The sequence below is a fragment of the Mirounga angustirostris genome, unplaced genomic scaffold (genome assembly GCF_029215605.1).
Source record: "Mirounga angustirostris isolate CCGP_5_RB_7025 unplaced genomic scaffold, mMirAng1.0.hap1 SCAF_14, whole genome shotgun sequence".
NCBI lineage: Eukaryota > Metazoa > Chordata > Mammalia > Carnivora > Phocidae > Mirounga > Mirounga angustirostris.
The window spans coordinates 21,421,550-21,437,722 of NW_026991722.1; the positions used below are offsets into that span (position 1 = coordinate 21,421,550).

The 16,173-nt window shown below is 38.6% G+C and overlaps 1 protein-coding gene across 1 annotated transcript in view; it reads right to left on the reverse strand.

The window, feature by feature from the left end:
* The window catches only part of DCC (DCC netrin 1 receptor), a 775,798-nt gene that overhangs the window by 366,174 nt on the left and 393,451 nt on the right, over nucleotides 1–16,173 (reverse strand). Inside the window, exon 8 of the mRNA XM_064578790.1 lies at nucleotides 15,066–15,222. Within this exon, the coding sequence (XP_064434860.1) occupies nucleotides 15,066–15,222 (157 nt within the window). The remainder of the gene's footprint in view (nucleotides 1–15,065; nucleotides 15,223–16,173) is intronic.

Below are 16,173 nucleotides of genomic sequence, written 5' to 3' on the forward strand. Positions count from 1 at the left end.
CATTCGAAACCACTGTAAGATGAATCTGTCACCTGCTGTGATATCTTTTCTAGCCATATAAGCAACATAGATTCATTGAAGGTCAGATTTGCATACCAAACTTCTTGGGTGTCTATGAGGAAAGACAACCTTCATAATTGACTTTATTCATATACTACTAAAAAACTGAGCTAAAGAGCTATGTTCTGGAACATGCTGGCATAGTCTCTTGAACAGACATCCTTCAGAGGAAAAGAGGCAAGAAAATCTGGGTATGCCCATGTAAGAATGTCCAAGATCATATAATGAAAATACCACACACATATAAAAGTGGATGCTGGATTTTATTATGAGGAAGAGAGTTTTATGTTCCCATAATCTCTATCAGCCTCCAAAAAGTATTCCAAACTAACAGTAGTCATTAAAAAAAGCATATTCATTGATATGAACAATTGATGCTTCCTCCATATTACATAAAGTGTGAACAAAGCATTTTTAGAAAATACTTCTATGGTAGCAATCTGGAAAAAATACAGTTGAAGCAAATACAGTGTGTTTTTCCATAATTACCTTCAACACAACTCCACACCTCTACTCATCACATGCTGGTACTGCCCTGGATTGACCACGCTTCTTCAGTGTAGGCTCTTAGTGGCTTAAAATAATGATTTAATCTAAATTTTATTTCAAATTTATGTGCCACTTTTCAGAAATCTGCTCGTCTTATCAAAGTGAGGTTGCATCAAAATGCTTTGGACCCTGTGAAATGGATTCAGCATTCTTAAGTCTGAGATTGTTGTTTTGATTTTCTTATTAATTTATCTGAGCCTGATTCCTCAGGTGCTGATTGGTGCCATGAAAATGTTTACCTCATTGAGTTTCTTAAAAACTAAAAGAGATGCTGTACGTAAACCACATGAGGCAGGAGGCAGGTTGCCTGGGAGTCAACATGGAGTCTCATACACGTGGTAGATACTGCTGTTATTTTTATTATTATAACAAAATACCACCATGACCTCATAAGAAATAAGCACTCTTGAGTCCAAGAAGAGGACATTTCCACAAAGTGTTTAGAACGAGGAATTTGAGGAGAGAAATTAATAAGAGGTATAGTCATAAAGAAAAAAATACATAAATAGATTTCATTGAGCTCTATGGGCCTGCTCCCCCTTTACTCCCCTCAAACAAAATAAAACAAAACACTATTTTATATTTAATTTTATATATTTTTATATTTAATTTTATATTTTAATTATAGATTAATTTTGTTTTCCAAGACAAGTTAAATTTTAAAAGTGGTCATAACTAGAGGTATTGAATAAGTTCTGATAACGAAAATAGTAATATCTTTCAAAGGTGGAGGCTTCACTGACAGCAAATTGAGAAGGAACGGTGTTCCTTGCATTCCACAGCATAGCTGAACAGCTCTGTGAAATGTGATGTCCACACGGCTAGTGCCTGGGCTTTGTTGCCAGGCTGCTCTGGTGCTTCCTCGGGTCCTACGAGGGGGGTCTTCAAACTGCTAAAGGCATACAAATGCATTCTGGGAAATTGGCATTTCCTGCCTGTCATCCTTCACAGATTTGTTCAGTTCAAGCCCCAAAGATTGACAGGGGGCTTTTGATCATTCCTTCCATGCTTTAGTAGTTGCAAAATTAAACACAAACCATTTCCCAACAAGTAAGTAAAACCTGAGTTTGGAAGGGCAATTTATTATTCTGTGTTTCTCTGGTCTCCCAATAAGCCAATGGCAGCCACCTGAAGTGGTTACACTCTCCAGAGCCTCCACTTGGACCAGCTCATAATTAGGATTTTCCCTCTGTGCACTCTGGTCCATTCTCTTCTGTAAATGGGCAGATAAACACACTAGGTGCTGAAGAACAGAGACCAGTTGCTGTTAGGAATTTGCCTAATTATTCTGTTGCCTAATTATTCTTGGGGTGTTCTGCCTGTCACTGTACCAACTACCCCTAGAAAAGCATCAGGGGCCAAGACCAGCTGTCTCTGGGTGAAGTTCTCTCCTATGACTCCGAAGACATAATTGCCTTCCAATTCACAGAGCTCAGAGTCATGGTCTGTGGCATCAGATTATATATATATATATATATATAATCACATCAGATTATATATATATATATATATATATATATATAAGATTTTATTTATTTATTTTATTTATTTATTTATTTGTTTATTTGATTTATTTATTTATTTGATATAGAGAGAGAGATAGCGAGAGCAGGAACACAAGCAGGGGGAGAGGGAGACGCAGGCTTCCTGCCAAGCAGGGAGCCCGATGCGGGGTTCGATCCCAGGACCCTGGGATTATGACCTGAGCCGAAGGCAGACGCTTAATGACTGAGCCACCCAGGCGCCCCGTGTAGCATCAGATATATTGTCAGACAAAGCTTCATGACCTCACTTCTGTTCCCTTGACTCTGAGTTGGTAGTGTGGGGCTCGGGCAGGTTCAAGATTAGTTGGCTGAAGTAAAAGGAACAAGGCACCTGTGCTTTCTAGAATCCATTCACTATAACTTCATCCATTGAAAATTCACAAAGAATATAAATATAAAAAGTCTGTCTCCTCCTGCTGGCTGAAAATAACTGTAGGCAACTTGCCTTCTTTGACCTCTACATGGAGACCAAGAAGAGTTCACAAATAGGAGAAATTTCTTTCTTGTAAACTCTAGTTTTAGGTGCTTTAGGTCACCTGGTAGAGGTTTCTTAGACAATAACAGCTATGTTTTAAAAGCATACTCTTGGGGCGCCTGGATGGCTCATTCAGTTAAGCGTCTGACTCTGGGTTTTAGCTCAGGTCATGATCTCAGGGTCATGAGATTGAGCCCGGAGTTGGGCTCAGTGGTCAGCATGGAGTCTGCTGGTCCCTCTCCCTCCCCCTTTACCCCTCCCCCTGCTCTCTTCCTCTCTCTCGCTAAAATAAATAAATAAAATCTTAAAAAATAAATAAAAGCACACTCCACACTCTTTCACCTAGTAAAGACAATGCTGCTGCTTTTCTGAGATCAGATTGTGAAGTCTTAGATGCTGATACATTTTGAGGCATGAAGTCCAAGATGGTAGCACAGAATGCACCTTGTGCATACAGTACTTACAGTGTACTGTATTATAATAATAGCTTTTCCGTTGTTTTTTTTTTTTTTTTGTCATTGGTCTTCCCAGTTCTTTCTTCTATTGATGGAGATACTCTCCTAACATCTGTAACCTGTCAACTGCATGCCCGAAATTTTGCACTGCTTGCCATTCTATGGTTAATACATCGCAACTCCTTGTGACAAGATCCAAAGACCTTCAAGATGTGGCCGAAACCTTTCACACTCATCTACAATGATTAACTCTGCCCTGCAACACCATACCCATCTCTGCTTCTCAGTCTGCTGTCATTCTGCCTTTTATTAGTTTGGTTTAGTTTTGTTTTGCTTCAATTATCCTGGAGTTACCTTCTCCTGACTCACAGTTCCTTCTCAGTTTGGCAAAAGCTTGTTCATTCTTCCAACCCAATTCAAATAAAATCTCTTGACTTGAGCTTTCCTACTATCATGTCCTGTTATTCCAGCAGCATTAGTCTTTCTTTCATGGTTTTGCCGCTCTTGGTTTATAGATCTATTGTAGCACATATCACATTGTATTAATAGGCATGCCTGTCTTTAACTCAGTTGTGAATTACTTCAGAAGAGAAGCCATATTCAATTCACATTTTGTTGGCACTCAGCATATACGCCCAGTGAATATAAAAATGGCTATGTTGTCGGTGCTCACAAATTTTTAAATGAATACATAAATAAATGTAAAAATGTTAATAGAATAATTGTATAACATCTCCACATAGTGTGATCTCCAAAACATTTAGAGAGCTGGATCTGATTCCATTTTTCTTTCTTTTTTTTTTTTTAATTTCTTTTTTTTATTATTATGTTCAGTTAGCCAACATCATTAGTTTTGATGTAGTTTTCAACGATTTATTAGTTGCGTATAACACCCAGTGCTCACCACAACATGTGCCCTCCTTAATGCCCATCACCCAGCTACCCCATTCCCCCACTCCCCCTTCCTTCTGAAACCCTCAGTTTGTTTCCTGGAGTCCAGAGTCTTTCATCGTTTGTCTCCCTCTCTAATTTCTTCCCATTCAGTTTTCCCTCCCTTCCCCTATGGTCCTCTGTGTTATACCTTATGTTCCACAAATGAGTGAAACTATATGGTAATTGTCTTTCTCTGCTTGACTTATTTCACTTAGCATAATCCCCTCCAGTTCCATCCATGTAGGTGAAATGGTAGGTATTCATCCTTTCTGATGGCTGAGTAATATTCCATTGTATATAGGAACCACATCTTCTTTATCCATTCATCTGTTGAAGGACATCTTGGCTCCTTCCACAGTCTGGCTATTAGGGACATTGCTGCTATGAACATTGGGGTGCATGTGCCCCTTCGGATCACTACATTTGTATCTTTGGGGTAAATACCCAGTAGTGCTATTGCTGGGTCATACAGTAGCTCTATTTTCAACTTTTTGAGGAACCTCCAGACTTTTTCTAGAGTGGCTGTACCAGCTTGCATTCCCACCAACAGTGTAAGAGGGTTCCCCTTCCTCCACATCCTCGCCAACATTTGTGATTCCGTTTTTCTATCCCAACTTATTTGGGTGACCTTTGGCATATCACTTCACCTTCCTGGATTTTGTTTTCATTATTTGAAAACAGAGTGGGATCTACTCAAAGGAGCCTTTCTAGTCTAATATTCTTTGTTGGGAACAGAAAATTGTGTGTGTGTGTGTGTTTAACTGAATTTAGCGCTTCTGTAATTTACATTTCAGAAGTAAGGAGACTTTTAAAGAGTAAGCATGATACTGTTTCTTACTGGACCATTTGTAACAACATGTCTCTAGTATACATTTTAAGTAAACACATATTGTCTTGCCCAAGTGCACCAGGGTGTTAACATTTAGTTACACTTGTGAGGTGAGCAACAAATGCTGTCTTGAGGTATCAAACACCTAATTAGTTGCTTCAAGGGGGGGGGGTGAGTTACATTAATGGTGCTTTATAGGGAAGGAATTATGCTACTTTTAATGGAAAGATGTTTAGCATCCCCTTTTTATCCACTCCACTTTCACTTTTATTTCTTCAGTGACAAGAATGGTACAATGATAAGATTTCAAAACTGAAATATGGTGTCTACTAGAATAAGGCTCAAAATGACAGCAGTAACAGCTACCCAATGCTACACTCTTTATTACCCCAGAGCCAGAGTCTGAAATCAAGAGCTATCTTGAAGGAAAAGTGGGTTCAGCGGTGACTCGCCACCAGATAAAGCATAGGGAAATGGAGATCATCTAGTTGGTCAGAGGTATTTTGACTAAATTTTGCCTGTAAGTTCCTTTTTTTCTTGAATTGTTAAAAAGCATAGTCTGAGGGACAAACTTTTAAAAATTTTATTTTAATATAATCTCTGTTTCAGCATCTAGTATACATTCAAGAGACTAGTTACATAACAGCTACTGCAATAAAACATTAAAAAACTATCTTCTCATGGAAAAAAAGCTTTTTGTTTCAAATCGTTAATTTTGTTTAGTTTCAGCCTCTGTCCCTTAATAAATATGACTCAGTTCTGGGTCCTCTTCTTGGTTTTATTTTTTGGGGGGGGGGGCGGGGAGGGAGGATGATCCATTTTCTTCTTTAAAAGCTGTAGTTATCATACATATGCTGACAAATTCTTGATATTTAACATATTTCTGGCCCAAACTTCTCTGAGCTCCAGCCAGGTTCCTTATTCTGAAGTCCCCACTTGACATTCCCACTTGAATGTATGTAAAAAAACATGTCTGAAGCTGAATTTATGATCTTCATTCTCAAGCCTGGGTCTTTTCCAGCATCCTAATGTCAGTGAGTTACCCTAGCATCCCTCCATTTAAATAAGCCAGAAAACTAGGAACTATCCTTGTAAACATCCGTTGTCTCACCATGACTGCCAAACTGTCAGCTACTCCTATCAATTTTGCTTCCTAAATATCTCTAGAATAATGTTTCTCCTGCTCCATCTCTACTGATCCAGCCTTAGTCTGACCCACCGTCATTTCTCGCCTGGACTTCTGCAATAGCCTAGGTGGCTTCCCTGCATCCACTGGGCTGACCACATGGGTCTAACTTCCACTCTGCAGCTACAGCTGTCTTTTCAAAATACAAATCTGATTATCACATAGACACTATGCACACATGTCTTCTCTCACAGAGGCACATTCCTTTCCTTTAGAGCTCTTAATTCAGTGTGTAGTTATATATTCTTCAGTAGAATGATCCTCCCGACATTATTAAACTGCCTCCAAAGAGACTGTTGACTTCTCTATTATTCCCAGTACAGAGCCGGACACATAGTCAACTCACAAGTGAATAATGGGTCATTCATTTGTATATGGCATTTATAGAGGGCATGTTTTATTTTTCAGTATACATTAAGCCCATTGGAAGAATTAAATCACTATTCTCTTACTCAATGATCTAAGGACATTTTGAGGTAGAAAGGACAGGGCTTTACATTTTTACAGAGAAGCAGAGTAAAAAGGGGGCTAACTTTGCCAGGCTGTAAGCCAGGACCAGAATGTGGAGCTTTGGATTCTGAGTCTTGTTCTCTTTCCTTCACAACACCCTCCCTTCATAACGAGCTTCATCAGCTGCACAGCCTCAGCTCTGAAGAGCGGGAAAAGAAGATGTAAACACCATGTTGAAAATGTAATGCACGATGAATTCTAAAGTGAATCCTCCATGTCAATCATGCAAAGGTGGCCCTCTAATCCTGAGCAGTGAGCAGAGGTTTTCTGAGGCAGCATAAAGCAATGTAACGCATACAGGGCTGCAAGTTGGAAGACCCAGTCCAGCTTTTGTCCTGCCACAGAATAGGGGTGTGACCTTGAGCAAGTCAGGGGCTATCTTGGAGCCTTCCCTGCTTCATTTGCAAAATGAAGATACCAGTCCCTTATCTGCCTACCTCACAGGGTTATTGTGAGGATTAAATTGAACGATGCTCATGAAAGTGTTTTAATTCTCTCATCTGAACTCCCACAGTACTTTATATGTACCTCTTTTAGGGAATATCTTTTACTTTGTATGGTACACTGAAAAGATCACTGGACTAGAAACTTTGCATTTAAATCTTTCTTCTAATATTTACTAGTTGTGTAGTTTCTTTTTTTTTTTTAAAGATTTTATTTATTTATTTGAGAGAGAGAATGAGAGACAGAGAGCACGAGAGGGAAGAGGGCCGGAGGGAGAAGCAGACCCCCCGCTGAGCAGGGAGCCCGACGTGGGACTCGATCCCGGGACTCCAGGATCATGACCTGAACCGAAGGCAGTCGCTCAACCAACTGAGCCACCCAGGCGCCCAGTTGTGTAGTTTCTTAAGCAGTGTTTTTTTCAGATTTTCTGAACAGAGTGATGCGTGCTGATCCATAAAATGGAAGTTATCATACCTGCCTTTTCTGAGGATCAAATGGGCTAACATTTAAAAAGTGATAAAGTCCTCTCTGAATATACATTGGGAAACACCTGTATTTCATTGCTTTTCATTTCTAATACACACAGTCATTTGCACATAGCTCTGGCTGACAAGAACTGAGTGCTTTTGGAGCGCCAGGCAATAAGCAAATGTTTTAGGCACTAACAATTTTTGAAGTCGTCATAGCCTTACATGTCAGTTATGATTATTATTCCACATGAGGAATCTATCCCACATAAGGGCCACACAGATAGTTAAGTTCCAAGCCAGGATTGAAACACATACAGTTGAATTCCATAGTCACATTACCCTAAGCTTTTGGCTACACTGTGTCATACTCCATAAGTAACTTTAGATTATGGAATAGGAAATACAATGTTCTATACATACACAAAAAGTCTGCTACTCTGTCTATAACTGGTAAATAAATGATGCAAATCAACTTAGCCGTTAAGTCAGAAAATTGCTGGAAAGAAGCCTGGTAGAAGAAATTTATGTCATAATTCTGAAAATATCGAGAAAGCCTGATTCTCTTCCAGGTTAATCCACTAACTATGTTAGGAGCAAGTTGGTGTAGTGATTGAGAACACCTGCTTTGGAATCAGGCCTGCATTATATCCCGGTTCTACCACTTACTAGCTGTAGAGCAGAGATGACAATGTCGTCTTTAAGCCTCATGTGGATAATGTTTTGTTGTGGGGATGAAATAAGATAATTTATGTAAGAGATGCTTAGCCTGGCATCTGGCACAGTAAGTGTTCAATAAATGCTCTCACCATGAATGCTTACTCAGTGGCCTTCAGCATGAGACTGACTCCTCCCCTGAGTATCAGTTTCTAAATGTTTAAGTAGCAGGAAGTTGTACTATGATTCCAAAGATCACTTTCAATTCAATGATTTTTAGGTACAAGGAGGGGATAGCTGGATATTTGTGAAGGAACTGCATCTCTGTGAATCCTGGCTTTCAGGTTCTGTAATTTTTCCTGTTTCCTGACTTATGAAATGAAAGCACCCAAGGGGCTGAATAAAAAAAAAAAAAAAAAAAAAAAAAAGATGTTAACTATGGCACTTGCATTATTGACACCATTAACCAGTCAGACAGATTAATGATAATCTGAGCTAGAGTAATTTGCCTGACAAAGTCATTACTAGTCTGAGGCAAATGTTAAATCCACCACCTTTTAAAAAGCTATTGTGTTAAGGTGCTAAATAAACCTATATGAGCAAATAAGCATCACAGCTAACCGCTCAGAGACATATGGCATATATTTGCTCTAGTTGAGAGTGAGAAAATGAACAGGGATATTGGAATCAAATTTCAAAATCAACTTTTATTTTTTCTCAATTAAAAAATAAGTTATTGAACTTCAGTTAACTTATTCATCCTCCTCAGTAACACAATTTGTTTTATTAATTAAGGAACTATCTATTAAGAATACCACATCTGTCTCTCTGCTACCTTTATCCAACTAGTTCCAATCAGTAAGTGTCTACAGAAGTCATGATACTAGACACGTGGGTATGGAGTTATAAATAAGACCTAGTTTCTGTCATCAGGAAGAGAAACATGCATGTACTCAAACACAAAACTGGACAAAAGGTAGGAATAATATAATAGTAATCAAATTATAAGGGAAAAATTGATGATTTATGAGCTGGAGGACTGTGGGGAGATTCACATAGTAGTTGACATTGCAGTTAGAGCTTCAATTCAACAAATATTTTGTGAGTGTTTATTATGGGTTCCATATTGCTCTAGGTACTAAGAATAGCTCAGGGAATAAAGGAGATAAGAACAGCCCTGCCCACATGAAGCTTATATTCTGGCATCAAGAAAGGGGATTCAGGAAATACTAAGTACAAGGTGATAAAGCTGTGGAAAAAATATGAATGAAAAAGGGCATAGGGAATGGGTATTGGTCAGATAAGACATCCAGAAGAAGGTGCCACTTCATCAAAGACTCAGTGCAATCCAAGGATCCACATGGATGTCAAGGGGAGGAACATTCTAACAGGCTGATCAGCAAGTGAAAAACTTGAGGGAGGAGGATTCTTGGTATATTTAGGAAACGCAATGAAGCCAGTGAAACTGGAGAGAAGTGAGCAAATAGGTAAACGTTAAGAATAAGTGATGAGTCTAGGAAGGTGACAAGGGACCAGATCAGGAAGGGTATCTGCTTAGTCTCTGAATGAGATAGAAAGTCATTGGAAGGTTTTGAAGCAGAAGGATAACAGGATCTAAGGTATGTTTTAAAAGATTTATTCCTGCTGCTGTGAGGGAACCGCCTTGAGAGGTTATTACAATAGTTCAGATGACACTTGATGGTAATAAAAAGGGGTAAGAAGTGGTAAGATTCAGTATATGTTTTTTTTTCTTTATTTGGCTTTATTTTTTTATCATGGAAAATTTTAAGCAACACAAAACTAGACAGAATGATACGATGAACCACTTTATTCCCATCACTCAGTTCAAAACTGAAAGTCTTTAGTATTATTTTATAACAAATACCAAGTATTATATTGCTTCCTGGATTCAGGATGTATTTTGATATTGCTGCTAAGACTTGATGATGTTTTTGGTTATACAATATAAGAAAAAGAAAAGAATTAACAATTATTCCAAGGATTTTGGCCTGAGTAATGAGAAATATGTAGATTTCACTGAGACAGGGTATTCTCTATAATAATAAAGTATTTGGAGGGGGGATGAAGGAAAACAGGTATTTGGTTTTGTTGATACATTGTAGATACTCATAAGAAATCAAAAGTTAAGAAACCAAGGCAGAATTTGGATATATGATTCAGGACTACAGGTAAAATGTCAAGACCAGAGATACAAATTTGGAAGACATCAGCATACTGACAAAATATAAAGTCACAAACTGGATAAAAAGAGATCTTCAAAGCCTGAGCCCTGAGGCAATCCAATATTCACAGGTCAGGGAGATTTGGAGTAAAAAGTAGAAGCTAAAAATGAGTGGCCAGAGGGATTAGAGTAGAACCAGGAAAGTGTGTGTAATAGAACCCAAGGGAATGATGAGTCACAAAAGGGGAAATGATCAAATATGACAAAATTTGCTTATTGCCCAAGTAATGTGAGGACTGAAAATTTGCTTATTGCCCAAGTAATGTGAGGACTGAGTCAATGTAATTGACTATTGAGTTAGCAACATGGAAGTCACTGGTGAACCTAGATAAGAGCAGTTGCTTGAAATATTAGGGATAGAATCATGACTGAAATACAAGGTAAGGTAAAGAAGAAGATAGCAGGAGGGGAAGAATGAAGGGGGGGAAATCGGAGGGGGAGATGAACCATGAGAGACGATGGACTCTGAAAAACAAACTGAGGGTTCTAGAGGGGAGGGGGGTGGGAGGATGGGTTAGCCTGGTGATGGGTATTGAGGAGGGCACGTTCTGCATGGAGCACTGGGTGTTATGCACAAACAATGAATCATGGAACACTACATCGAAAACTAATGATGTAATGTATGGTGATTAACATAACAATAAAAAATTTTTAAAAAGATACGAGGTAAGGTATTCGGGTGAAGTTAGACAACTCAAGGGAATTTGCTATATAAGGGAATACAGAACAGAGTGGTAGAGGAGGGAGAAGATTGAGGGAAAATTTGTTGAGATGGAAAATACAACTGCATGTTTGTATGTTGATGAACAGGATCCACCAGAATGGAAAAATTTTATAATGAGGGGAGAGAAGGAATAGCTGAAGTTTTGTTCTTTTGCTTAAAAAGGGATGAAATCCAGTGCAGAAGTGAAAGTTTGGCCATACTTGTTAAGAGTATGGGCAGTTTTTTATAGAAATTTAGGAGACATTATATGCTGAAAGACACATTGGGTAGGTAAGTCAGATGATGATGATGATGATGATGATGATGATGATGATTACCACCTTTGAGCCTTATTTTCAGCCTCTTTCCCATATTGTCTCTGAGTTCACACTATTCTGAGCCTCTCCATACTGCCTATATGCAATGACTTCCCTGGATGCTTTGCTTCAATTCCTTCAATTAGTTCTCATAGCAATTCAGAGAGGTATAATGCATCTTCCCTCTAGCCATCATACCAAAAGATCTTATTCCCATCTTTCACATAACTAAATGCACAAAGTCACACAGATGATAAACAGCAGCACCATTTTCAAATCCAGCCATTTAGACTTACTTAAATGACATATGTTTAACCATTATAGGTTATAGGAACCACACTCTACCTATGTATAGATTGGATATAGATTTCCATTCAAAAGACTTTGTAAGTTATTATGTGCATGTCTTTATATAGAAATTTTATCATATTTAAATTTAAGAACATTCACATTTTTTTCGCAGTAGAGTGAGTGATCCTAACTGTATTTCAGCAAGATAACTAGAGATGGTGAGAAGGATGGATTAGAAGGCAAGAAGCTATTGTCAGAGATCAGATCAGTGATGATGGAGATGATAGAATAAAGGGGGCATTGCTGAGCTGTGGCCGAGGTAGACTTGACAGGACAGAATGACTAATAGCAGAGCCAAGAGGCCAGGAGGAGTAAAATATGACTTGGGTTTTTTGTTTGGTCAACAGGATGGAAGGTCCTAACATATACCAAGAAAAGAGAGGAAAATATATTTGAGAAGACAGTGAGTATGGTTTGGGGTAGGGTAAATTTAACGTGGCTCCAGGACATCCATATGGCTACATGAAGACAATTGGGCAAGAATTATTACCTCCAGTTTTCTTAGCTGCACACACTGAGATTCAAAGACAGCCAGGCTCATCATAAGGTCACAGAGTCAAAGAGCTGCAGATGAGACTAAAACGAATGCCTACTTCTTTGTGGTAATGAGTGATCTTAAGGAACATAGGCTCTATGTGTATTATGTTTATTTCTTTCATTTTAAAGTCAGGTCAAATTATGAAAGAAAAGAGAAACTTAAAAATGATATACTTTATTGCTGTGGACTAGAAAGGAAATCATTTTGAGACACAGCATGAACAAAGTTGTACTGTTCCTTCTGATTATCATACTGCACTGAACACCACTCTGGCCAGTCCAAGCTATATTGTCCCTTTTGAATCCTGAGGGGCTCCTAAAGATCACTATGAGTTTAGAGCACTCACACACTGGAGAGATTAGACTAAGCCTCACACTTGAATCCTGGCTTCTCCCCACACACTTTCTACTGGTACCTCAGTTGGCACAGGATTACTTGCGACAGCCGTCTATTTCATTCTTCTACAGAAGAACGAACGGTGAAAGCCAGGATTCGTTTGAACTCAGCTCAATGAACAAGTGGGTCCCACTAGGGCACTTGCCATTTTTCTCTGTCTTTCCTTCTACTTCTCTCTGTTGCTTTCTTTTCACTCTCCCTCTCAACTTCTCCCATGCTGCCACCAACCCCCAAAATATAACATCTTTGTAGATGTATCAAAAAGGTTACATTTCCCTTGGCTGGTAAACTTTACAGAAAGTGAATGCAGTCTGCATTCAAGGATGAAGGAAGAAACTGCCTCATCCCACAATACCCTGCCTACCAATGGGGGTCAGTTTTAGACCGGTTCTATATAGGAGGAGGTTTAATATGGAAGAAAAGATATGGATCTCAGGATTCAGCCAAATCAACAGACCAACATTTATGTAGATCCTAGTTGCCCTACCAAAATCCTCATCTCTTGAGGAACATAATGATGACATTCCATCCTTATGTGAGAGGCACAGTAGGTTTGCAGAGTACATTTGTAAATAGGTGTTGTTCTCTACAGAATTTTGGGATTTGGAAACACAGTGTTTCTCTGAAGCAAATTGAGCTTTTACATGTTGATCTCTTTGGCTGCCTTTAATTGGCAATACAGAAAACCCAAATGTTGATGAGGAGAGAAAGTAAAAAAAATGCCCAAGGAATAGAATGGAAAGGTCTATTAAGAAAGCTTCCTTGCTTTTCTGATTCCTTCTTTTTTTTAAAGTTTTTATTTAAATTTCAGTTAGTTAACATATTAGTAATATTAGTTTTGGTGTCTGATTCCTTCTAAGTGAAATGTTTACAGAGTGGCTTTATGCTTTAATCTTTTTTTTTCAAAATTTTATTTATTTATTTATTTATTTATTTATTTATTTATTTATTTATTTATTTATTTATTTGACAGAGAGAGAGAGAGCACAAGCAGGGGGAGCAGCAGGGAGAGGGAGAAGCAGGCTCCCACTGAGCAGAGAGCCTGACGTGGGGCTCGATCCCAGGACCCTGGGATCATGATCTGAGCTGAAGGGAGACACTTAACCAACTGAGCCACCCAGTGGCCCCTATGCTTTAATCTTAAATAAAATTTCCCAAACCCGAACATGTTTATATTCAAATGTACTTGCTCAACTGTCAATAATTAATGATACATAATAATGATACCAGCCATATAGGCATCCAAATAAATATTTCAAAATGCCATTTCAAACGATATGGCAAACTAGATACTATATGAAAAACCCTTCTGTTATGGCACATCCAAAATGCAGACTCAGCTGAGCATGGAGCCCGATGTGGGGCTCTATCTCATAACCCTGAGATCACAACCTGAGCTGAAACCAAGGCTCGGATGTCTAATTGACTGTGCCACCCAGGTGCCCCCACAATTTATTCTTATAGAAGAAATTGGAATTTACCCAATATCAAATTAGACTTACAAATCAAACTTCAAAGTCTTAAAATCATGAAACATTTCAAGGAGAAAGTGTTGAGAAAAATCAAGAACAATAATAGATTGTAATCTTGAAACCAGACATATACAGAACACATCTGCCTACAAGTGGCAAGTGAAAAGAGGAACAACATGGGGTGTCTGGGTGGCTCAGTTGGTTAAGTGTCAGACTCTTGATTTTGGCTCAGGTCATGATCTCAGGATCGTGATATCTAGACCTGCATCAGGTTCCACACTTAGCATGGAGTCTGCTTAAGATTCTCTCTCTCCCTCTTCCTCTGGTCCTCCTCTCTCTCTCTCAAATAATAAATAAATAAAACCTTTAAAAAAGAGAAATAATAATTTCTACCAAATATTAGATACTCCTGTATGGCCTTTACATATGCAACCTAATTTAATCCTAACAAAAACTTTGAGAGCTAAGTATTATTATTCACTCTTTATTATACAGTAAAGTCAGGCTCAGAGAAATTATGTGGTTTTCTTGAGATCACATGATGTCAATGACAGAGTTGGGATTACAACCTGGCCACTGTGGTTCTTTCATATCCTGTTCTGTTAATATACAGCCTAATTCTGTTTTCTGTTTATCACTTTGAAAATCAAGGAAATAAAAAAAAAAACCCTGGTTATTATATATTCACATGCTTGCCTTCTTTCAAGGAAGTTTCCTATAAATCCTATAAATGACTTTATTTGATGCTTTAAACAATCCCACTTTAAAAAAACACACACAGACCATGGAGGTATATTATCTCTGCATACTGATCAGTGATGGGCAGAGCTGAGATTCCACATGGTCTCCAAAGTCCCTGCTCAAGATCTCCTGCAGTTGCCTTTATGCCACAGTATACATCTAAAGAGATGGTGGATTAGGTACTGGTAGCACCTACCTGTTGTCACCTTCTCTGGAGAAAAAGACCGTGAAGGTTTGAATGTTCCCTTTTGCTTCTGCAGGTGGGCGCCAGCTGAGACGGACAAACCGACTGGAAACCAACACAGGGACCACATCTCTGGGAGCAGAAGGGAGGACACTGGAGCTTGGGATAGCTAGGGAGGAAGAAGAGGAGGCTGTCAGAGGTGTTGGTGCCATGGACGGGAAATGTGCAGGAAGGCAAAACATTAGCAAACATAGAATGGTCCATTCTAAAGGAAGGAAAAAACACAAGGGAAAGCAATCAAACTAATGGAATCAAAGATATATTAGAATTCCTTGGAGCTTATGAAAGGGTGGCTAATTAATAACATATATGATTCTACTGCATATTTGTCCAATTTCCATTACTAACGGGATCCATAACAAAAAATGTTCTGTTTAGGCATGACACAGAGACACATAGCCATGGATAAATGCCTCAGGTAACCAAGCAGTTATTGTAAAACCTTATTCTACTCAGAGACTGTTTATCCTGTTTTAGATACAATTTGAAGGAACAGCAAATCAAAGTCAATGGAAGCTAACCAAAAGTAGAAAGAGTTCTTACAGACTACCTGCTGGAAAGGAACTGACAGAAAAAAAATTCTACCAGACATAAAGATACACAATTGTCCCACGCTTGTAGAGTATCACTGCATGTATGGCAAAATTTAACAATTGTTATTCACAGGAATAAATCATCCACAATTGAAGAACTCATTTTTTAAATATTCGGGGCACTTATAATCTATAATAGAATTTTCTATTAAATGTGTATATTCATAATTCATCTTATTTTTTTCAAGTTCCCAAGGGTAGGAAACATATGTTTCATTTTGACAGGTGATTTCTAGCCCCAAATCACAAAGACCCATTTGCCTACATTTAATCTTCAAACTGGCTTTTGTGGGCTATTTTCTCTAGTTCTTATCAAAATTAGTCTCCATCCTTACATTCACTTTCTCCAGGGGCTGGCTGAATCACTATTCCTACTGTGCACTCACTCCTGTTAGCTAGAAAATCCACTGGGGTGAGGGCAGCTCTCTCATTTCCCAATGGTTCCAGAAACATTATCAATGGACAAT